The sequence below is a fragment of the Falco cherrug genome, chromosome 3 (assembly GCF_023634085.1).
Source record: "Falco cherrug isolate bFalChe1 chromosome 3, bFalChe1.pri, whole genome shotgun sequence".
Taxonomy (NCBI): Eukaryota; Metazoa; Chordata; class Aves; order Falconiformes; family Falconidae; genus Falco; species Falco cherrug.
In genome coordinates, this window is record NC_073699.1 from 12,954,655 (window position 1) to 12,979,524 (window position 24,870).

Below are 24,870 nucleotides of genomic sequence, written 5' to 3' on the forward strand. Positions count from 1 at the left end.
TTCTGGACCTCTGTTGAATGTATGCTTAACTGCTACTTGCAAATAAGAGAAATCCAGACAAGCTAGGGAGGCTGTAGAGCTTCAGGATGAAGTTTTGTATTGAGACTGATCCTGTTCCATGCTTTACTGAAGCCAGAGAGGATGGTCTGCATGTTGTGCTTTCCTTGCCCTAGGCCTAGTAGTTGTGTGATGATGGAGTGAACATGTTCAGTGAGCCAGATAAGAAGATGAAGACAAATACTGCCTTTTTTGCTAGTTTTTATTTAAAAAGTGAGAAGTTTTCTGCCTTAATTCTTAGTGGAAAGTTTGGGGCCTGGTTTTCAGTTTGTGTGATGTCGTGCATCTGTAATTGAGCCTTTATCCAGGATGATCACTCATTTCTATATGTTAGCCAGTTGTTTGCAAAGGTAGAAATAGACTTCATGGTAGTAATGATCAGCTCTGAGACCATCACTTTATATGCGAAATCAGGATTAGGGTGATTCTTTTTCCACTTGCCTACACTGAATTTTCACCTGCCACTCTTCACATATAGTTGCTCAATCTTGGAAGGTTCTGTCATTCTTTGTGGTCATCCTTCTTACATTGAATGACTCTGAGAAAGTCTGTAGACAAAACTTTCTCACAGCTCTTCCCTTTTCCACCTGACAATGTGCAGACGCCTGGAGAGCTCCACTTACACCTTGCACCTGTTGCTTTAAGAACTAACTGTTTATTCCTGTCCTCTCCTTCCCAAATTTAATCAGGTTTTTTATCTCTGAAAGATCATTTCCCTTATGCTTTTCCTAAAAGCATTTGACATTAGATCTTTTCAAAAGCCTTTTGCAAATCTGTGTCATGTAGAGGAATCTTCTTTACAGTAATGCTTATTAACACCTTTGGTGAACCTCAGTAGTTCATGATGAGTGTTTCTCCTTTTCACAAAAACCTTGTTGACTTTTCTTTGGGAAATGAAATTATTTGAGCTGCCCCTTAATTCTATTCTTCATTACAGTGCCTGTTATTTTACCTAGTCAGTCTTCCTCATCAGCGGTTTCTTATTCAGCTAGTCCTGAAAGTGTGCATTTTAGAAGCCAGTGACCAGTCCTCTGATACTGATGGAGAGTACATGTCACGTTAAGCAGTTTTAGTCTTTTGTCTTTGCGTTACTTTAGAATTTTTGGGTGACTACCTGTTTGATACATTATTTACATTGTTTTTAAAAAAGTATTTTTTTTTACCGCTTATGAAGTTGTCTTCTGAGCCTTGATGTGTTGCCATTTGAGTGGGAGGTTCCTGTGAAGGAAATATTGAACACTTCTGCAGCAAAAATATGTACAAATTTAGTAATCTTCTATTACTTTCTTGCATATTATGATTTATGGTTTTTTGAAGACATACTGAGGTTTTTCCTATTTCTGCGATGCACTGTGAAGGGGACCTCATTATCGGCACTTTGTATTTCTTATTAGCTGTTACGCAGACTGCTTCACCTTGCCTTATTGTGTCTTTGTTTAAACTGTCAGGGTTTAATTAATCTGGATTTTTTCCATATCATTGTTAATGCAGCTTTCTGGAGGATGCCTTCTTGCTTTTAGTCTACTGTTTAGTTATGCTGGCTGGCTTATGCTTTTTCTCCAGTCTTTCTTGGTAGAAGCTGTGCAGTTGCTCTGCATTTCCAGTATGGTATTCTTAAATAGTTCGCATGTTGTCTGCAAAGATTTTTTTTTTTTGACTGCTTCTTTTTACCTTCTTATTTTTAGTGGCTCCTCTGAAGTAGCATTTGACTGCATGGCGGTTTTTTTTTCTTTTTAAACTTTTGTTAGTGCTGTGAGGTTGTTGAATTTTGTACTTTATTCTCTCTAACGCTAAAAATTTGAACCTTCTTAGGGACTGAGGTAGGAGTCACTTGCCGCCTTGTATGCTTTGGGTTTTTTATGATAAACTTTCTGTGACTATTAGTGATGTCGAAAAAAATTAGTATCAGCATCAGAATCTGAGATGGCATTTCCCTGGTGTATATGGAGATAGCTAAAGTTTCTTGTTGATTCTGTTCCCTGCCATGGGGGCCCCTCTCGTTACTGTTAGCATGTCATAGTCAATATTTCCATCCTAGTCAGGCAATCAGTAATATACATTATGTCTATCTTGTTTATGCCTGAAACTTTGTTCCATTGGGCTCTGGTTGGCTTGCTAAGTTGTTTGAACACCAAGCCCTTATACAGTGGTGTAGGCTGTTCCATGTTTCCTGTAAATACCTTGACGTATGGCATGAGGTACCAATGATACCATCCTTCTACTGAGTTTCTAGTGCTCCTGTTACAACAATGTCTTTGTTCAAAGACAGCATTCCAGTTCCTCCAACTTTGTTTCTAGGAATTCGCCAGCTTTGGTAGAAGAAGCAGGTATTGTTTTGGTTTTCTATTCCCTTCCATCCTGTTCAATGGGACAACAGAGTTCCAGCCTTTTGCTATGGTTTGCAGTGTGGCAAGTGGCAGCCTCTGCTCCATCATGTTAGGGCTCTCTGTGCTTCAGACAAATGGGTATGTAGATAGCTTTTCCTCAGGCTAGGTTTAAAAACACACCTCTAATCTTTTTTTAAGAGTAGAAGCCACAAAATTTACTTAACTTGTTTATTCCAAAACCATTTCCTTCATTTCAGAGTGTCCACAGCTTGCAATGAATTTGACCCTCATTTCCCTCCTGGTCTTCAATTGTGTGTTGAGAATTTATCATGCTCTTTAGTCTACATTGCTGGAAATATTGGCAACATCTGATCGGTGTTTGGGGTGCTTGAAGAACCTGAGGTAGCATATTTTTGCCTTTGATCCTTACTCTGGCTGAAGCTGATCTCCACATAATTGGCAATGGAAAAGGATAGAGGTGGTGTGAGATTCTGTGGTTGCTTAAAATGGAAAATGCATTACCTGCATGGTTATGGAACTGAAACCGTCTGTCCTCACAATAATGTGTTTCATTTGGTAAGACCTACACATTCTGTCTTAGTAAACAGAAGACTAATTGTGTATCTCTATACTTAATATATTCAGTGTTTTATCTTTAAATTTTATTTTCTTATCAGTGGATCAAATAGGTAAGCAGAGCCGCGAGAACAAATGTCTTGCCTAAAGCAGAACAAGGAATTACACTAGGACTTCCTATAGGGTAGATTAATTCTTTAAGCAGTACTACCTTTTGCATAAAATGCTTGTTGGGCAGCTAGATGACATTATTATAGGTTAAAATCTTAGTTGTATGTATTACATCATCAAACAAGTAAGATGGAGAGAAGTTGTGTTTTCCAGCTATGGTAGCCTTTGGTTTGTTTAGCTGAAATAAGACATAAGGTGGCTAACAAATTGTGTACTTATTAGATGTTTCAAGGTGAAAAGCATTTTTTTGGAATGGCAAGCAAACCAAATGCCTACTAGTGTAGGAAATCACTAACTATGTTGAAGTTTTTTCAGCAAAGCAGTTAAATATCCTGGCCTTTATTAAAGGTATTAAAGCTTCAATGTTATTTGACTTTGAAAGCAGTTCAAGACAAGAAAGTCCACCCTTAGCTTTGGTTGTTAGTATTGCTGTTGTGTGAAGAGAATGTAGCATAGTAGGATATGCTTTTCTTTACGTTCCTCCACTACTATTCAGTGGAGATCTTAGTCTGTGATTTGTAAGTGATAATCTCCATAAAGTAAAATTTCAATTGCCAAATTGTATGTAGACTGTATTTTGTGGCCTTATGAAAAACAGTATAAAAGTACTCTTTGTCTTTTAACCACTAGATGGTAGCTAACTACTGTCTGTAATTGCCTGTAGTAAAAGAAATGTTGCTGAAGCTGTACAGTGTAACACTATCAAAGAAGTCTTTGTGAAATGAACTTTTATAATTCCTAAACTAATATGACAATTTGATATTTTAATCTAAAAAGTTTTTCTGTAATGCAGTTGATTGTGCACTTTGTGAATTTACTGGCCTGCATAACGCTGATATGCCCCAAATCTGACAATGTTTTGTAGGGTGCTGAACATAGTCAAGGCTATCCAGAGACACATGACAGACTAAAATTATTCTGAGAAAGTTGAGTTATAATACAAGTTGCATATTCTCATAAATGTATATTACATGACTAAAAATAATGCAACTTCACCATGGATCTGGCACTACAGAAGCATCTGAGTTTCAGCAGTTATCAGCTATACCAAACTTAAGGCTAAGCATTATTTATTTTTGTGGCTTGTAAGGCAAAGAAGCAGTACAGTGGTGTCTTGCATATAGTTCCTGACTGAAAGGTTGCTTCTAGCCTTCTGGCTTGTTGGTTGTATTAATGGTGTGGTAAGTTGGCTTTGCTGGAAGTCTGGCTTTTGATCCAAGGACAATAGTGACCTGACAATGGCAGTTAACTACTGTCTCAACCACTTCATTATTTTTGGTTTTCCTTTTTAACACAGTGAGGGGGAAGATCACAGGAAGTTGCTTTCCATAAATGTAAAAAACCTTTCCATGACTCTAATCAAGATCAGTGTATTATCTAGTACTGTAAATGCAGCCTACTTCAAAGGTTCTGAGCGAGAGATGGCTGAGGATATATTACAGCTGTGAAGAGGTTTTCTGTGTAAGTTGATGATTTGTGATTATTTGATATCAACACATACATAGGCCCACTCCATGGGTTAGATTATTCCCTGTCATGATTGCCAGTCACTTTAATTTTGCCAGCCTTTTAATTAACGTAAAAATGCCACATGGCAAGTTACTTAAGTGATTGAGATTTCTAGAGTTTGTTGAAGGCTATTTCTTTTTGTGAATGATAAATGAGTTGACAGAGGTGTTCTGCTGGGTTTGCCGCTCACAAACAAAGAACGAGCTGAAGATGTGGGGATGGAGAGAAGCCTTGCCTGCAGTGATCATGAGGTTGTGGAGTTGAAAACCCTGAAAGAAGTGAGCAAGACAACCAATAAGGTCACAACCTTAGACCTCAGGACAGCAGATTTTTTTTGTCATCTTCAGGGATCTTCTTGGCAGGGTGCCATGAGGGACGTTCCTAGAGGGAAATAGGATTGAGGAAAACTCTTTGATCTGCAAGAACAACATCCTTCGAATGCAAGGACAGGTCATTTGATGCGCAGAACGAAGAGCAGGCCCTGCAGAAGGCCAGCATAGATGAACACAGAGACCCTGTCTGAGCTCAAATATGCAAGCTTCCATAGAAGGTAGAATCAGGGATGGGCCACCCAGGAGGAATATAGACAATGCCCAAGTGTGTGGAGATAGAGTTAGGAAAGCTAAAGCTCAGCCGGAGTTCAAACTTGTGAGGAGAGTGAAGGGAAATGAGAATGGCTTTTCTAAGTACACTGGCAGCAAAAGGGAACGTAGACCCCCCCGGCTTGGTGGGACAGCAGACTAAGCAACAAAGATCATGGGAAAGGCTGAAGTATTCAGTGCCGCTTTTACCTCAGTTTTCATGAGCTGGGTTTGCCCTCTGATTTTCTAAGTCTTCAAGTAGTCTTGCAGAATGTAGGGAAATGAAGGGTTACCCATGGTAGCCAAAGATAGTGTTAGGGAGTACATAAGCCGATGGGATGTATGGAATTCCATGGGAGCAGATAAGATGTACCTGAGGGTGCTGAGGGAGGAAGCCAATGTCATTTTGAGGCCTCTCTCATCTTTGAAAGGCCATGATGATCCGGGGAGGTTCCTGATTACTGGAAAAAGACAGATGTCATGCCCATCTTCAAAAAAGAGAAAAAGGAAGATCCAGGTAATGGCAGATCAGCCAGCTGCACCTAACTCCCTGGTAAGGTTGTGGGGCTGTGGTGGATGGATGACTGGGCATTTGCCTTAAACATTTCCTGGTACAAAAAGGTGTGAGTTTTGCTGTCTTGGGCATGTAGCTGGTGTTATAATCACAAGAAAGAACAAGACACTGGTTTCTGGCCCTGAAGAGGCAGGACTGAGATGTTTTTTTTTTTTTCCCCTGCCCTTGCATCCCATGGTTTTGCTGCCTGTAAACAGCTAATTGCAGGTGTGCAAGGGCACTAGGTCAGCGACCCTGGGGAGGGTCTTGTCTGATGCAACCCCAATAGTCCCCCTGCGACCACCACTGGCCTGCGCAGAACCAGACTGCACCTACCCTCACCTAGAAATCTTACCCACTGTACATATGCATGAAGTTTCTTGGAACCGTATAAAAATGGTACCACCAGAAGCTGAGGTGGGACCCCCCACTGCTGAGATACCCAGAGTGAAGAGGACCAACAGGATGCTGCTGGATCTGTGTGTGATATTATTGCTTTCCTTCTTTTTCTCTTTTTTTTTATATGTCACTCCCTCTCCTCCTCTCTTTCTTCTTAGAAACATGTGGCACAGGACTTGCTTATCCAGTGAAGTTATCCAGTTAAGTAACTGCCATTGAGTTATTGTATCTATCCACATGCTTTGTATTGTGTATTAATAAATCATTAAATTGGTTGGCTGGTGTCATTTTGCCTTAATTCAGTCCAAGGGGATCATAAACTTGGTTGTTAGTACCAAGGGGGAGGGAGGTAATCCTGAACAGCTGTGCTCCTTTCAGGTTGCAGTGGGGGCGAAGTGTTCTGGAAGTGATTTTTATGGCACCTGAAGGAACAAGAAGATGATTGTGAACAGCTAGCATTGATTTACCAGTGTCAATTTCTGCATGACCGCCCTGATTGTCTTCTATGATGTTATGGCTGGCTACGTAGGCAAGGGGAAAGCAGTGGGTGGTGGTCTGTAACTTGACTGTAGCAAGGTGCTTGACAAGGCATCCTATAATATCTTTAGAGTCAAACTGGTCATATAGGGACTGAATAAGTCTGATCATTTGGGTGGAAAATTGGCTGGATAAGCAGACTTAAAGTGGTACTAAATTCAGCTAGTGGCCAGCTGCTAGTGGTGTCCCTCGGGGATTGATACTGAGGCTAATACTGTTCAGGGTCTTTACAAATGATCTGAATGATGGGACAGAATGGACTCTGCAAGGCTGTTGATGATAAAGTAGGAGGAGAGGCTGATATGTGGCGGGCAGGGCTGCTATTGAAACAAACCTGGACAGGCTTGAGAAACTAACTAACAGGAACTTCCAGAAAGTCAATGAAAACAGTCCTACAGTTAGGATGGAATAACCTTGTATGACAGTACAGGCCAGTGGCCAGTTGCTAGATAGCAGGTTTACAAAGAAGAACTGAAGGGTTCTGTTCCACACCAAGTTCGATGTGAGCCAGTAATGCATATCACAGCAAAGAGTGCTGGCCGTGGACAGGGCTGAAATAGCTAGCAGGTTGACAGAGCAAGTTTAGCAGTGGGTCTCCAAGATGGTCAGGAGGCCAGAGTATGTGACGTATGAGAAGACACTAGGAGAACTGGGTTTGTTCAGCCTTAGGAAGAAAAGGCTAAGGGGAGATCTTACTGTAGCCTACAATTGTCTGATGGGAGGGTAGAGAGAGGGCAGACCTGAACTTTTCATGAAGGTGTATGGTAACAGAAGCCGACATACGCAAGCTGGAATATAGGAGATTCCAGTTAAATGGGAACAATATTTATGTGTTGGGTGGTCAAACATTGTTACAGTGCCAAGAGGTTTTGGAATCTCCATCCTTTGAGATATTTGAAACTGAACTGCACACATCTCTGAGCAACGCCCCTCTAACTGGACTTGCTTCGACTAGAAGACTGGACTAGAGGATTGCCAGAGCTCTCTTTTAAACCTACACAGTTTTGTGCTTCTGTAAGTTAGTTGCTATGACTTTACATCATTTTATGAAAAACTCCATGATTCTTAGGGGGTTCTTAGAGAGATTTATTTAAGCTTACTGAAGTGTTAATTAAGGCTATTTTAAGAAGAAAAAAATTAACATTCCTTGCTGAAAAAAAATCCTGTGTTAAGCAACCATTGTACAACTGAGAAATAACTGAGACTAAATGTGCTTGTATAAAAAATATGAATAGGAAACTTGGTAATTTAGTAGTCTGTAGGTAAAAGCTATTTGAAAACTGCTTGACTGTTGTTGCTATATGATTAAACAATCATCTGTGACAAGAAAACAAAGATGTCTGTTGATATGAGGATTACTTAAGAAGGCTAAACACAAATCAGATAAACAGTTATAAAATTGCCTTTTGCAAATGGTTATCTTGCCCTTGAGCATGATGAATCATATTGAGCAGTGTTTGTATATAAACAATATCACCTTAACAACACTGCTACTGTGTAGCAGTAATTTTCAACTCCTAGACTGTAGGCAGTAAATTCTGGTAGTTAGAGCTCTAGTCTCTGAAGTAGTCCAATTTAGTTTTCGAGTAATTTAAATGCACATTAGAACTGAATTTTAAATACAGAGTTGAGGTTAATAGTTGCTGACTTTCTAGGTCCTTACTGTATTTTCTAGAGTTCTTTGGTGTTCTAATAGATAAGGAATGACACAAATACGAAAAAAAGTTTGGGGGGAGAGTGCAAAATGATGAATCAAGAAGCTTACTCCATGGCTTAAGGCTTGTTGCTGAAAAACAGTACTTGAAGCTTGTGTCAAATAGGACAATGTTTAGAGCTGGAAGAAAGCAACTTTGGAAACAGAGCATTGGCAGAGTTATAAAGGTAAGGAAAACTGAACCTTGGACTAGGTCAAGACTAGCAACTGTGTAGTCTTAATAAAGGTATGAATTGAAGTGGGGAGGGTATAGAAAAATATGTGTTTTGAAGTGGTGTAAGTGGATGATATTTGTTTCACAAAACTTTCTAATTATACAAAAATGGATAAATTTGCCTTTTAAAGCAAAACACAGTATTTGGGATATTTGTCATGAAAGGTAGGGGTTTTTTGTGCAACTAGTCTTATGAGTTAATAGGTAAGGTATCAGTCAAGGCTTAGTTGCATGTTTTGTTTTGGAAGCTAAATTTGTGCTGGGAGATTTTTATACATTTGTATCTTGTCCAGATTGTTGCAGTGGTGTGGTAATCATATAATTTCACAAATGTTGTACTGGTACAATAAAGAGCTTGATGCTGGATCTAGCAATAAAACAGGGGTGGGCTCTATCACCAAGGAAAACTGAAGTTTAACTTTACTCTTCCCATACTTATAAAGTGGGAACAGAATTTAGAAGACACTATATAGCATTGAGAAACAATAATAAAATACAGAAGTCATTAAGACCCTTAGACTAGACTAATTTTAAAAGCTGGTTATTTGACAAACTCTTCCTGAGTTAATACAGTGTTATAACAAATGTGGGAAAGCTCTGACTGATGTTTGAAATTTAAGAGTCAGCTAAGAGGAGTGCCCTAATTCTGTAGGGTATGTGTTTTCTGGAGATAAGCAAATAAAAAGGTGTGTGTCTGTTGAAAACTCAGGGTGCTCGTAAAGTGGAAAATGGCTTGAAGTTCACTTTTACAGGGAGATCCATGAGCAATGCTTATGCAACATAAAATATCTTAACAAGTTAAAGGAGAGACAGAGGAATGCCTTGTTGGTTAAATAATTTTTGGATAAGAGAGTAAATTAACAATAGAACACATTTTGACTCTTCTACTTTTGAACTTCCCTGTAAAGTTCAAGTGTATTGCTCATCCATAAGACTTTGATCTGAGTGTGTCTCAGTTCAGTAATGCGCAGTATTCTGACAATCAAATGCATCATTTGCTGGATAAACTGTGTTCAGGAACAAGTTTTAACTTGTGCAGTTATGACTTGCATACTAAATAACATTAATGCTAACTCTAAATAGAGTGTCTGCAGACACATCAGCAACCGAGCTCTGTAATGGAAAAGTTGGCAAGAGTCAATATTTGGTTTCTGAGGCTGTTGTTTCAATGGAAAGGCACCTGGCATCTCTGAGTTCTGATCTTTTAGTACCTTCTGCTTAAACTTACATACTCGTGTTAACAAAGACTGTTGGTGTTTTTTTTGTTGTTGTTGGTTTTTTTAAAAAAATTTAACTTAATCCCCATTTTTGCTTCAGATTGCTATTGTGATGGTTGTGACTTCAAGCACATGTTAAAATATCGTTAAGACTCTCCCCTTCATGCTACTTCAGGAGAAGGTGTCTACTGAAATTGGTTTCCTGTGCTAAATTTTTGGTATTTAGGTATTAGGAATTTTCAGGTTTTATGTAACATAAACCAAGTTATTTATTATAACTAGACGAATCATCAAAGAAGGGCTTCTTGGTTCATTACTTTAACTTTGGACTTGCATCTGTTGTAGGACTGTGTCATATGGCCTTTCTTACCTTTGTAACTAAGAGGGGGGGAAAAGAAACCCCAAACTAAATGTGACTGTGCTGATGTTCTTTAAATGAAGAACTCTGGTAAAGCTGTATCATAAAAACCCAATCCTTCCGGATATCTAAGTGAGAAGGCATTTATCCCTTGTCAGTACTGTTCCATTGGGATCCTCCTATATCATGGAACATCATGAGGAGGCTCTGTTGTGTGACCTTGATCAGAATTGCTGCCAATACTTTTCAGGGTTTGCACCTAAGTGTTACTGTACATACCAGCAATTCCTCTCTTAAGATGTCATTTACGTAGGTATGTGTTTTAGCAATCTTTCCATCTTCAAATCTAACTCTTTTGGCATTCTATGAAACACTGTTTATTTGAATTTCATAAACTGTCATGAAATGCACCCATATGCAAAAATCAGGATGGAAACAAATATAGAATAGAAATCTACTTGTTCGTCCATGAGCCTTTTGCTCATTTATGTCTGGCCCTTAAAGATGAGGTGTGGGGAGGTGGTGGGAAGGGAAGAATGAGAGGTAGAAAGTTCAACATTTTCTTGTAATTCATTCTTTCATTCTCTGAGATTTCTAATCCCAAGTAAAGAATATCTTAAACATTTCTTCTTTAAGTAATATGCAAATGGAAACTAATATTTTGACTGGTATCCAGTCTAGCTTCTGAATGTTTTAAAATATTTAAATTAATGGCTTCCTATTGAAAGCACTGAAGGTAGTGCTTTTTTGAGGACAACCTAATCCTAAAATTGAGGCAGAAGTGTCTTCTGATGACTGCAACAACTGGGAAGTGAGAGTTGGGAACACTTCATTTGGGGAGGAGAAGTAGAAATGGTAGATCATCAAAGTATGGAAACATGACAGGCAGGATGTGTTCTTGAATTGCATTGTAGTGACTGTCAGGAAAAACATGCATGCAACTTGGATTAATTAGAGAGAAATCCACCAGAACAGTGCAAATGCCTTCCAGAAATGACGTGTGATAAATGCGAGTGAATGTCTTAATCTTCATAAAGCTATAGATTTACTATCTAGTTAATAATTCCTTGTTTTCTCTAGGCACAGTTCATTAAAATAATTTAACTAGATTTTTAAAGTTTTGTGACATATTAATGAATGCTTGTTACTGGACGTAGACATCAAATAATGCCTAATACTATGTGAATGGCTAAACACAATAGCTAGTATATTTGTTATAGGGCTTGAGACACTGCAATTAAAGGGTTGGAAAGCATTAAAAGTACTGAAACAAACATCAGGGCATGACTGCCCCGTTTGAAAAGAAGGTGCTTATGATTTCAGCCTTCATAAACAGCAGCTTGTGGAAGAAATGGAGGCTATGAACATAGCAAGGGCCATCTGTATAGGTGAGGTTGGGAACTGATGACCAATGTAAGATGAATACTTTTGTAGCAATCTATCTAGAGTTCTGTGCTGGAAACACAGCAGAATACAAAAGTAGTCTCTCTGTAGTTGAAATAAAACAAAAAGAGCTTTTTGATGGATTAAATAGAAGCTAGCTAATTGGCAGAGTATTGGTTGTGTTTTTCTATGTTAAAGATGCATTATCACTTGTGCCTAAATTACTGAAACAACAGGTTTTAGGGTTCTATGTTATCATCTAGCATGAAGCTGATTCAGTCCCAAATGGTTGCTTTTTGTATGTCTAACTACAAACAAAAGGGGGAAAATTCTACCCTGATTTGAGAAACACATAGGAAAGGCCAATCCTGTGATGACATTTCACTTTTGGGAAAGTGGAGACCACGTTAGACAATGACAGAGGTAAAATAACATAAAGTACATGCACAAATTAATCTGCTACTGCATTCTTCAAGCATATCTGTGTAAAGGGCAGGATTCATATGTTTTTCTTTTACATGGAAAAACATTTCCAGTGCATTCATCAGTTATGAAAATATGTTAGCATTTATGAATTTACCAAATATTTGAAAATTCCTTTAGAAAGTAGAAAAGATATTTACATAAAGGTATAAAGTATACTATGCAAATCCTATTGACTCTGCAGAAGCTTATGGATAAATCACTTGTGCATACTTTATAGAGTTACTAGATTTTTCATAATCGCTGGGGAAATAAAGATTGAATTTAAAACCAATGAAAAATAATTTAAAATTTCTTTTGAAAATTAAATGATATTAAATCATGTAATCTGCAAGCACAATAACACCAGTAACTATTCCAGAAGGCTATTTTGTCTATAATGTAATGAGATGTATTACATATGGGAATTCAATTTAATTAGAAGAGTAGGCATACTGTTTGAAGAATGGCATAATAGCTATAGTTAAGCACATTTGTAAACACTTGTGTACCTTGAGGCTTGTGGCTTGTTTTACTTCTCATTATATTAAAGAGATAATGTAAGAAACCCTAGCTTTCTTCAGCAGCATCTGTCTTTATTAGAGAATGCTTACAATATCTTCCATGAATCACAAAGATGGGTCAGAATCCTGTCTTGACTTGATGGTCATATGTGACTAGACTGAAAAACTGGGAAATAGGGTGATGAAGGTAACGTGCAGAACGATGGACCTGTACATACAAAGTACTTTTTTTTCCCCTACAGTCTTTCAACAACTACTTAATATCGTACAAAAGACCGCTGATAGAAATTCTTTGCTAAATCTGAAGAGAAAACACAGGAAATAAACTGTAAAATCACAACACGGGTTGCTTCTAAACGTTTAATTTGAGTGCCTTAACATACACCACAAGTATGGAAGAATGTAATAGCCTTAACTTTTAAAAATAAATTTTAGACGTTTCTTTATTTTTGTCTTCCAAATAGATTGTGAATTATTCATTGTCTGCTTTGTGTTTTATAACAGCAAAAGCTCAAGGAAGAGAGGGAGGCTAAACGTGCTCGGCTGGATGGCAGGCATGATTACTTACTGGATACTGTTGCCACTTGCGTGAATCTGGACAAAGCAGAAGTAGAGGATGCTGTTCTTGATGGTAACCAGGTAATCTGATGAATTTGATAATGAAGCTCATAGGGTGCTTTAGAACTGATATTACCATTAAATACTTGGTGAGATAGTTGTCAGATTTTGTGTCTGAGATTACTTAAGTCTTCCCAATGAAAAAAATATTTCTCAGCATTTTGTAATTAAGTGAGCAAAAGTGTCCTCACTTTCAGGAGCTATTGTAACAATATTGATTTTGAAATCAATTGAATTGATTATAATTTCTACTTGCCAATGTTTATAGATAAGACCGTAAAACTGTGACTGCATATCATATTGGATCCACAGCATGAAGTCTCTTGGTCCTTGAATATATAGTACATACAGATTCAAGAGTCCTGTCCACAGCAGGCTGCATGTTGTTGTTTCCATTAGGCTGCCACCAGCATTTGTGAGACTACATGGTGATCTAGTTTAGGAAATTACTTAACAAAATAGAATGGCTAAGTGATCTGACTGACTATGTGAGGCTTAATGCAGGGGGTAAGCAGTTAGAAATACATATATTGAGGAAATGGTGCATTAAAGTTGATGGTGAAGTATTATATGCAATGGAGATATATTTTGTGATTTGAATAGAAGTAACTATTTTTTTAAAACCTAGGCAGACAACAAGTAGAACTTGTTTTACCCCCTGATACTAAAGTAAACATGGTTGTGGGGTTTTTGTTTTCTCTTTCCAACTGTGTACATTCATATGCCTTCCCATTTCAGTGCTAATATTGTTGACAAACTGAAGAAAGTCCAGTGGAAGACTATGAAGACAGTGAGGGACATAGGGCCTGCAAAGTATGAGAAGAGGGAAAATAAGAGATTGAGGGGCAGTTAGATAGTAGCCTGCAGTTGCTTGAAGAGTAGTTACAAGGATGACAGAACTGAACTCTTCTCAGGAGTTGCAGATGATACAACAAAGGCAATAGCCACAACTTGCAAAATGGACATTAAGAGACAAAAGACCCTTCTTCACCAGCAGAGAAATGCACTATGGGAATAGGTTACTCACTTGAGTTGTGGAATTTCTGTCCTTGAGGTTTTTGAGACTCAGCCTAGGCAAAGCTCTAGATGACCTGAGCGTTTGTTGATGATACAGGAGGCTGGCCTTGAGATCTCCCAGAGGGCCCTTCCAACATTTCTGTGATTCCATGTGATAGAGGAAAATAAGCTGTGTAGAGCACTATCACACAAGTTAAAAAGCAGAACTTGTTTCAGGTTTTGTGCATTCTATCTTTAAATAGGTTTCCTAGCAAACTATATTGTCCGAGAATAAGTCAGGTGAAGAAAATATTGGCAGGTGTTACACTTGGAAAAAGAGAAGTGCAACAGTCATTTTGACCTCATCTTGGAGGGCTCAGCCAAGATTATCTGGAATAGCAGTTTATGTGATCTTGGTGTAACTGAGGCCCGTTATTAATGGAAGAGGATAAATGCAGCTTTCTTCCTGCTGCTGGTGATCTCTTAGCCTTTTTCCTGTGCTAGGAATCACAAATGGTACTGGCAAATGTTTCTGAAGAGCTTCTAGTAGAAGCCTTTTCTGCTGGAAGATTGCTATGTAGTTAGGGACTATATGAAACAATGACTCATAGATCTAGTAAAATAATTGATTAGGCCATAATTTCAGATGCTGAAACACTGATGCCAGCATAGAGAAATCAGCTTTCTTCCTGGGCCCGTATGGCCTTTAAATAGGATTTCCAGACTACACTACCAATACATGGTTCAGGGATGCTTGATGGTAGACTTAAATTGATGGAGAACTGTGAAATTGTCCTGATGTTTACAATATAAATAAAGGCTTCCTGTGTTGCTATGATATGGAATAATTGCAACTGTGTGTTTTCTGCTTTCAGCTAGTTAGGTGAATGGCAGTAAGAATAACATGGGTGGGGGACTTCAGTGTGGTGCTGCTGCACTTCAGAACGTGAAGCAATGCCATGTGCCCTCAGTTTGAGAGATGATATGCAGCACATACAGTAAGTGGTTTCAGTAAACTGAAACATGGCCTGGCTATACCAATTGTGTTCAGCATGGAAAAATTTAAATAGTTCAGTTAAGTAGGTGTGTGCTGCTAAAGGACAAGGCAATTCAATCATTTTTTGCAGGGTAGTAATTGGGCCTGGTATAACTTTATTACTGAACAATGATAATATGATGAGCATTTGTCAGCCCTTTATGTTAAGAATCTGAGTAAGCTAAACTTTTTATAGTGAGTGTGCTATATGTAATGATCTCATCACGATCTCAAACAGATAGAGCGTATTGACAAATTCCTGGTTCCTGGTGGCCTGCGTCATCTGATGTTCTACTATCAAGATGTGGAGACAGTGGATACAGGTGAAGCAATTTAGGTTCTCCTGCAACATGTTATAGTTGTGCTGAGCAAGTGTGCAAGGAAAAAGCAAACAGTGAAGTTCTTGTAAGCTGGGGCTTAAGGCAAGTGAAGGTTGGTCATACTGGGACATCGACCCTTGCTCATGAAATGAGGATTGATTAAATTACTGAACCAGTGACAGGTCCTCTGCCCCCTCCCTTCCTATCATGCCACATCTGTCCTAGTATCCCTCCTCATTTCTCAGCACATGACCATCCATCCATGTGGCCCTGTTACATGACAAGCGGCCCCAGGAGGCCTGCATTATGGGCAGCAGAGCCGTTGTCCCAGAAGTCCTTTCTGCTCATGTCCTCCCTTCCCCAGTGCCCCCATGTTACTACACTTCTGTGGGAAGCCTCCTTCTCACTTACCCTGGCAGAAGTTCAGGACCCCTGTCACAAGGACACCCTCCCTTTGCCCATGCCTGCTGTCACAGAGCCTCCAGTGCTGCTGCTGTTGGGACTAGCCAGGTGCTATGTGACCTCTGGGACCCCGTGACTGGTTGATGGGAGTTCACCCTGCTTGTACAAGAAGGGCCTTGTAAATATATCTATGCATATCTGTATAAATCTGTGTTTATACATATGTGAACATATACTGAGATGAGTGTACAAACATATATTTACGCTTTATGTATTTTCAATAATATGTATGTATATACCTTAAAATATGAAAAGACTGTCTAATATCATATAAGCAACTTTAATAATTAAAGTTGAAATGTACATAGAAAACTAAATTAAAATAGAAACTCAGCCACTAATTTAGAAATCTACTGAGCAAGTTTTAATATGACTGAGTTGAAGTAGTTGCAAGTATGTTGGAGAGCATGTGAAGCAAGGGGCAAAGCCTGGGAATCTAATCAGTCACCCTCACCCACTCCCAAGCTCCCAAACTGATGACCCTGTAGTATGATTGTGGTGGCCTTTGGTTTTTTGGGGATGCAAGCAACAGGGAAAGCTGGAGAAAAAAACCCAACAAATCCCCGACAAGTTCACAGCAATATGTGTATTGGGTCAATAAGCAAAAGTCCCCCAAAGACCATGAGCACTGGAGAAGAAAAAAAAAAAAAGTAAAAATGAACTTGTGATGAAGGAGAAGACAGGTGAGTGTGGGGTGAAGTGAGTGGGGTGGAGGCTGCCTTTGCCTACAGCTGCAAGCTTACAGTTACTTGTGATACCATCACAGTGTGCTGCTTGTGCTGTACATTTTTCTTTCTTAGATAGGGCAGAGTTTGTAAAAGAATTTTCTGTGATGCTCATTCTGGGACTGTGGTTCACAAGGCTAGCAAAGCAAAAATCACGGTTATAGTGATGGCTACTAATTGGTAAAGTTGTCCTTTAACTACTGATGTCAACAATTCACTTTTTGATCTTTTTATTGTTGCTGTATCTTACTGAGATGTGTATGCACACAATTTTAATCTGGGGTAATACTAGAAAACTAGTAACAGAAGTAGCATGGCCAAACCCAGAATTTAAGAGAATTATTTTCCCCCCAAAGACACTGCTACTTCTTGGTGACTTTTTGCAAGTGTTACCAACAGCCTAAACATGGGAGCAGCATACTTATGTTAGGGGAAGAAGAAATGACAGGGAAGTCCTTTGTAGCTTCTGTACTGTTTTTTTTTGTTTGTTTGTTTGTTTGTTTTTTCCCCCAAAGAATCTGCTGTGGTGTATCTCTCCTTGTTTTCAGCAGCACTCTTTCTTTTTTATTTTTCCTCTCTTTTTTTTTTTTTTTCTTTCTTTCTTTGTATGTTAGACTTATGTCTACAAGTTTTTAAGGGAAGACAGTTGATAATAGCTCCTCTGAGGTAAACTACACTTGCTGATTTTTTTCATTTTGTTTTGTTAAGCAATAAAGCATTATCTGCAACTGCATGATAAAGCACCATGTAAGAGGATCTTGAGCCTGAACCTTTACTTAGAAGGAACAGAAAACGAATGAATAGAAAGTAAAGGCTTTTGATGTGAGAATGGCAAAATTAGATGAAATAGTTCTTACTGTGCTGTGAGGACTCTGGATGCTGTGCACTGTCTGTGGATGGTCCCATGGGTTGGCTCCAGGGGACTAAGACTCAGAGATACACAAATGATGACTGAACTGTTTGCTTAGAAAACTATTCTTTGAATCAGTAATCAGTGGTTTTTAAGTGTTTCTTTTATTTGAATCTGCAGAGCGCTTCGGCCTTCCAGGAACAGGAACGAACTCTAATTTGACAAAGAAGAAACCTAAAGTATTTGTGACAGAGGGAAAAGAAGTTGCTTTAACTGGTGTGTGCATTTTCTTCATTAGATCTAGTCTTTTTAAAACCATCACAACTGAGAATATCTATCAGGTAAGAGTCAGTGACTGCTGCTCACTGTTTACATTTCATTTTCATCTTGGGGTATTTGCTCTCAGCATGTAGTTTGGCAGCCTTTGACAAGGAGGAAAGAACACAGTTTGGCTGAATGAAACGGGATTAAAAAAGGAGAGGAATGGAAAAACTGACATTATTTAGCTGCAGCAACTTGAAGTGTATTGTTGCTATGAAGAAATAATGTTAAGGAAGAAAATTTATGACAAAGAGCAATTAGTCAATACCTAAATAATAAGCTGTTAAATTTCAATAAGTGCTAGCAAATCCATTAAAAAACCAAACAAAACTGATTTTATTTTTGAGAGCATATATCTGCAAATTTAATATAAACAAGTTTTTACTGGTGAAAGACTCCTTAAATCTATGATGGTCTGAAATAAAGCTGGATCAAATGCCCCAGTAGTGAGGAGCATATAGTAAAATGTAGGTAATGTTACAGTTGTAGACAAACTAATCAGAGTGCTAAAGTAAGAATGATGGGCTAAATGAGGATATAATGTTGTGGAAAACTTTCTATATGCTTCAAAGTGGGAACTTTCAAGTACAATTCCTAAACTAGCAAGGTTTAACTTCTCCCGTCTCTTCTAGGAAAAACTTTAAAGCTATTTTGCCCAGGTAGGCAAGAAATAGAAGAGCAAAGGGTGGGTGAGGTGGCTGTCATCACATTTATTGTTTGATTTCTACAGATATACTCTTTAAAGTTTTATGCTTAACCTCTTAATTTAATTTGTTTGGGTGATTTTGAAAGAACTGGCTTAGAGTTTAGCCAATTTTATACTGTTTAACATTTAAATATTTTTTTGCTTATTAATAAAGTTTGCAAGCTGGTAATTGCAACTGAAAGACTGTAAAGCAGTCTTCTTCGCAAGTAATTATGTAGCCCTTGCTGATAGTAGGTAATACCTTAAAACTAGGAAAGACAAGTTGGAAAGTAAAAATGATGTGTGTGAAAATACATGTAATGAGTAGCACTTAAATACAAGTTGCTTGGTGTTAAATTATGTTGCTGAAAAAAATTCTTGTGGTACCTTCTAATGAAGCAAAATATGGCTGGCAGATTCATGTAATTTACCTTAGAAGTCTTCAGAGTCTTTTTCAGAATGTCTAAAAAGCAGATGCTCTGTGAATTGTTCTCTCTCCAATTGGATAGATGCATTCTTCCTGAACCAAAACCTTTGGGCAACTGCAAATCAGAATTGACTACAGTTCATAATTCTTTTGGCATCTAAGCCTTTTAAGTGCTATGATCTGTACATATGCATATATATACACACACATATGTATGAATATATTAAAAATATAATTCTGATAGCTTTAGAAATGGCAGGCTGGTGTTATTTTACTCACCCATATAATCCTTATAAATAGAGGTCTATTGTTTTCAGATCTTTGTTCCCTCAGTTTCGTATGACAAGTTGTGAACCTGTGCAAATCTTGCAGCCCTTGCTAGCAAGAATTGTGCTGTTAGTACTTGAAGAGCACTTGAACACACTGGCAATTTTTGAGATGATCAAGGCAATAGGACTGGAATAAATGTAATGATGTCAAAATTTTGTTTTCTATTTTAACTTGTATTGTGTTTCTTTTACAGGAAGTAAGTTTTAATATGATGAATGTAGGTCGAGATGGCTTACTAAAAAGTGTTGAGCAGTTGATATCAGAAATCTTCATTCCAGCCTTACAGACTATGGACTGTGGCTGGGTTGAACTTGGTGAACCTCAACAAGCTTCCAGTATTAAGCAGGACTTCCTTTGTTCCCTTGAAGCGTTTGTTAATGTGCTGTCAGGAACTCAGCAAAGTCTGTTGGAAAAGGTAGTATGTTCACATGGTAAATAGAAACTGAGCTACCTGCAGAATGTTGCTTGCTCTGGGCCTTTTGAATTAACTGCTCTTGCAGAATACTCATAAAAATTGCCTTTCTTAAACTGGACGAAAAAATAACCCTTTTGCTTGTTGTCATCAGTAACTTGTTATTCAGTGTTCTTTGGCTTTAACAATTTTTCAGGTCCTTCTGTTCTTGTTTGTTCTGGCACGAGTTCTTTAGAGTTAACAGCTTCTTGACTCTCCAATGGCTGTGGTCACTCTTAAACCAAGAATGATTACTTTATGACAAACAGTTTCTTTAACTGTTATTTTCTACTCTGTGTTTGTGAAGGAAAGGGCAGGAGAGCACAGCCAACATGCTGGTGAATTCTTCAGATTCTGGAGTCCAGTTCTGGCTCAAATCAGTTTAAGTTAAACTGAAGTGGAAATATGAAGTGAGATACCCCAAGTGGGGCAACCAGTTACTTTTAAAAGTTCCTGCATTATTTGTCATAAACATTTCAGCATTTCATGGTTTTTTTAACTTGTGTTTTAGGTCAGTCTGAACAAATGTGAAACATATGATCTGAAAACTCTAAGACGACCTTCAGATTACCTGATGGTTGCTAACAGCATAGATGCTCTTGAAAGAATAGAAGCCTGCATGAAAGGATGGACCAAACAAATTGAACAGGTGATATACTGGACAAATGTGAAGTATGACAACATAAACATATTGGCAGATGATGAGTTTAATTCTGTTGGCGTATAGCAGCCTTTATAGAAAATTAGATATGATCAGTTCCTGTATTTTAAAGTAGTGTTTTGTGTGCTTTTCCTTCTCAATGAGAATATTGAGAGCTTTTTCTATGCACATGTTTCTGGAAACTTAGTCCCCTTTCTTGATAAGCACCTATTCTTAAAGTAGAAAACAATGATTCCGAGTGGATTTAACAAAAGCAAAAGGAGCACAATAATTCAGTAAATACTATTCACGGTGGTCAAAATCGTACTTTGAAACATGTTTTGCAGGTTATTTGCAGAAAATGTAATTGTAATAGGGCTCTTGATACTACTCCTTCTTTAACTCAGAACTAAAAAGGCCAAGCAAAATTAAGGTATCTTATGTGAGGTGATGGCTGAGTTTGGTAATTTATCACAGGAGGTTAATACTTGGAGTTAATTATGAATTAATCCATGCTATCCATGCAGATTAAAAAATGTCACCCACTAATATTACTGTATGATAAAAGGTTCTTGCAGAAAATGACCAGTTGAGAAAGGAAGCTGATGACCTTGGTCCACGAGCAGAGCTTGATTATTGGAAAAAGAAATTGTCAAAATTCAACTACCTTATGGACCAGCTGAAGAGTCCAGATGTGAAGGCAGTGCTTGGAGTGCTCACTGCTGCTAAATCCAAACTGCTGAAGGTTTCTGTTTTGAATTATGACATATATAAAGACCAGAAATATTCTGTATACTCTAGTCTATTTTGGTGATATGTGTAACATTACTGGTAAGGAAAATACTGAAACATCTTTGGCTTTTGTTTTCTTTGTCCTTCCCTATTCCTTACCTTGAGTACATAAAATTTTGAATTAATTTATTGGAAAAGACTGGGAACCCCCTTTGTCTAAATGCTCATAATGTACTGCATCCACGTGACTCAACAGAAATAAATACTTACAAATATTTGAAAAGTTGATTATTAAATCAGAAAATTGAATTAATGAACTAGGTATTTAATGAAAATAAAATATCCCCCCCCCCTCATTTTTTAAACCTTTTATCATGTTGTTACACTGTCTGTCCAACCTGCTTGTGAGGTCACAGCTTCTCACATTGATATAACAAAGTTGAAGACCCATTACAAACACGAAAATAAGTGAATAAAAAAGTCTTGGCTCATCAATGTAACATAATAATCAATAACAAAATAAGAGACGTGAAACAAACAGCTATCTATTCATCAGTCAATCAAGCAAAAGTAGTTAACAGATGATCTCTATATATTTTACAGCAGCTTGACTTTACACTACTAGTGACATAACTTGTTGAGCTGAGTGCTCTGACTGTTCACAGTCAAATTATTGAAGCAAACAAGGACTTGTTCCTCATCTTGGGTAAACAAAGTGTAACTCTGGAGTAACAGATCTGTGCTTTCAAGTGTGTTTAAAGGCTAATGATAAAACAGTGATCTCAGAACAGTTTGTCTGAAATGCATGGGTTTATTTTTTTCCAACTTTCTATTCTTAGAACTGGCGAGCACTAGATATTCGCATCACAGAGGCAGCAAATGAAGCTAAAGATAACGTCAAGTATCTATATTCTCTGGAAAAATATTGTGACCCGTTATACAATAGTGATCCTGTAAGCAAAACTTTTGAATTCTTAACATAAATCTGTTGAGACAACTAAAATGCATGTATTTTGTAGGATCAGTTTAGGAATTACATAGATCGCATTTTAGGTATGCATATCTGGTTTGAGACTTTGTTCAGTTATAATAAAAGTGGCCTAGTGGGAATTTCTGGCTACAAAATAGAGTACTTGTTATTTTCTTGCTATGATATCTATGAAAATTTTCGTCTGATGGTGAAATTGGATTCTGTGCTATGGGAGGAAGTGAGATCTTTGTAATTTAAAAAAAAGGGGGTGGGTGGGTGTGAAAGTAAACCTAGTGCCACACTACAGACAAAGTCTGGGGTTTTGTCTTTGTGCTGGCAGTAAGTTCATGCTTAGCCTAACATTTATAAGGCAATTTTCAGCTTCTTGAGTTAGGAAAACATAAATACGGTTATGTAAATATTAAGGTGTAAATATAAATCACCTTCTCATACCATAGTAACAGAATGATGCAAGCATATAGTAAACAAAACCAGCCAACCTAAAGTATGGGATAGGAAGAAGAGTTTCTCACTGTCCCATTATCTGCTAAAGTAGGTGGCAAATGGTTGCTTTTATTAAAACTGGTTTTGCAACTGTGTACATGTCTTACTAGTCAGGGAAATATGATGAGTAGCCATGAATATTCAAAGCTCTGACCATCCTAGCCACCCCTCCCCCCATACCTTTCCCAAAGGTAAGTTACTTCCAAACAGTGCTAAGGGCAACCGTGCTATGGCTCTGTCTCTGTTTGTTTCCATTTACTGGATGGTTATTAGAACAACGTGTTCTTTCAGTGTTTCCCAATCTGATATTTGAGTCTCTCTGATTAAATGTTAGTACGATACCCATACAAAGCGGCATTAAAGTGAATATACTTTCTATTGGTGCTGTGCAGGGTCTGTTGAACTTGATCTGCTTTGTGCTCCCCATACTGATTTTTACCAAGGAGGAAGTGGTGCTAGCTTTAGAGATATTTAGTTTTGAGAGTGTGTAGCACTTGGGGTGGAAGCTGTCAAGGCATGGAGTGTGAACCTTTCCCTTATGGATATTTATCTGTAAAATGTTGAGAACCAGTTTGTCAGTAGAGTAAAACTGTCATTGCTTTGGAAATTAAGATGTGAGGAGGAGCTGTCTGAAAAAAATCTGTCTGGCCCATTCATTGGCTGAAGACATAATGCTTCCCTTCAAAAAGACATTTCTGTTTCTCTTCCACACAAGGCTTACTGAAAACCATATAGGGTACGGAGAATTAAAATGTGTATGATGGGTTAACCTTGGCTCTGGGCCAAGCACTGTGTTACTCCCCCTCCTCAACAGGATGGGGAGGGAGTACAGGATGAAAAAGCTGATGGAATTTTTAAAGACAGGGAGATCATCATGGGCAAGACAGTCTTGACTCAGGGAAAAGCAACGTAATTTATTGACAGTGAAAATAGATTTAGGTAGTGAGAAACAAAGACAAAAACTAAAACCACATCTCCCCACCACCTCTCTTCTTCCCAAGTTCAGCTTCAGCCCTTCAATACCGACTTCTCTTCCTCCTCCTCCCCCTGAGTGGCACAAAGGGATGGGGAACAGAGGGCTGCAGTCAACTCATAACAGCTCCTCTGCGCTGCTTGTCCTCCTAAAACTTCTCCCTGCGATGGAGTGGGCCCTTCCCATGGGCTGCAGGGAAACACTGTCTGCCGGAGTCTCCCCCAGGGCCGCAGGGACATCTGTGTGGGGGTGCCCGGAGCCCCCTGCCCCCTCCCGCTCCCCCCTCGGGGCTGGCCGGGCTGTTTCTCACCCCGTTGCCCTCAGCCCTGGCTGCCGGGCACCGTTTTGCCCTTTCTCAGCCCGGCTTTCCCCGAGGCGCCCGCCCGTGGCTGCGGGGCTCCGCTGTGCCCTGCGCTGGGGCCGGTGGAGCCGCCTGGAACTGGCTGTGCCCAGCACGGGGTAGCCCCAGCACCACCTCATGGGGCCACCACTGCTGCCGACGCCTGCACACCTGCACCCCAAAGAATGAGCTATGAGATCACCTCTTCCCAGGCACTTACCTATTGCATATAATTTTTTATGTTCTAAATGCCAGCAGTATAGAAAAGTTGTTCTTCGCAGTTCCTGTATTCAAATGAGTGCCATGAGGCTTAGGGCAATTTTGGGGCTCACTCTATTTGCAAGCTTAGATCAGGTTTAGCAAAAGAGGCTACAAATGTACTTTTTAGGAAAATAAATGGTACTTTGGAAGAGGCCTTTATCTCTATCAAATTTCACTTGCTGGCCAGAATTCTTCCAGCCAAGACTCTAGTGAAAATTTTTCCCTAAAACTGAATCACTGAGCTTGGAGGTGAAGTGGGACAAGCAGCTTTGCAGGAGAGGCTGAGGGAAACAGAGGCACAAACATTAGGCAGACCATGTTCGTCGTGCTCCTGCGTTCGCTAGCTCGGTGTCGAGCTAACGTATGATAACAGAAGTACTCAGCAGAGTTCAGACTGTGTGTTTCTTTCCAGGTGTCCATGGTGGATGATATTCCAGGCCTTATAAATGCAATTAAAATGATTCAGAGTATCTCTCAGTATTACAACACATCTGAGAAGATATCCTCGCTCTTTGTGAAGGTTGGTTCTACAGTGTGAAAGGAAGTTTTCACAGATTTGTTTGTGGTGTTGACTGAGTGAGAGACAGAAAACACAAAGGGACCAAGCAATTGAAGAGGCAGCATTTTGGTCAATTTAATGCTGCTTT

General features: G+C 38.8%; 1 protein-coding gene across 1 annotated transcript in view; it reads left to right on the forward strand.

Annotated features, from left to right (window-relative positions):
- The first annotated feature begins 8,534 nt into the window (after positions 1-8,534).
- Positions 8,535-24,870, forward strand: part of DNAH5 (dynein axonemal heavy chain 5) — a 120,167-nt gene continuing 103,831 nt past the window's right edge. Inside the window, 9 exon segments of the mRNA XM_027813011.2 lie at positions 8,535-8,591; positions 13,087-13,221; positions 15,471-15,608; positions 17,817-17,930; positions 19,546-19,767; positions 20,315-20,452; positions 21,012-21,188; positions 22,015-22,128; positions 24,636-24,743. Of these exon segments, the coding sequence (XP_027668812.2) occupies positions 8,535-8,591; positions 13,087-13,221; positions 15,471-15,608; positions 17,817-17,930; positions 19,546-19,767; positions 20,315-20,452; positions 21,012-21,188; positions 22,015-22,128; positions 24,636-24,743 (1,203 nt within the window).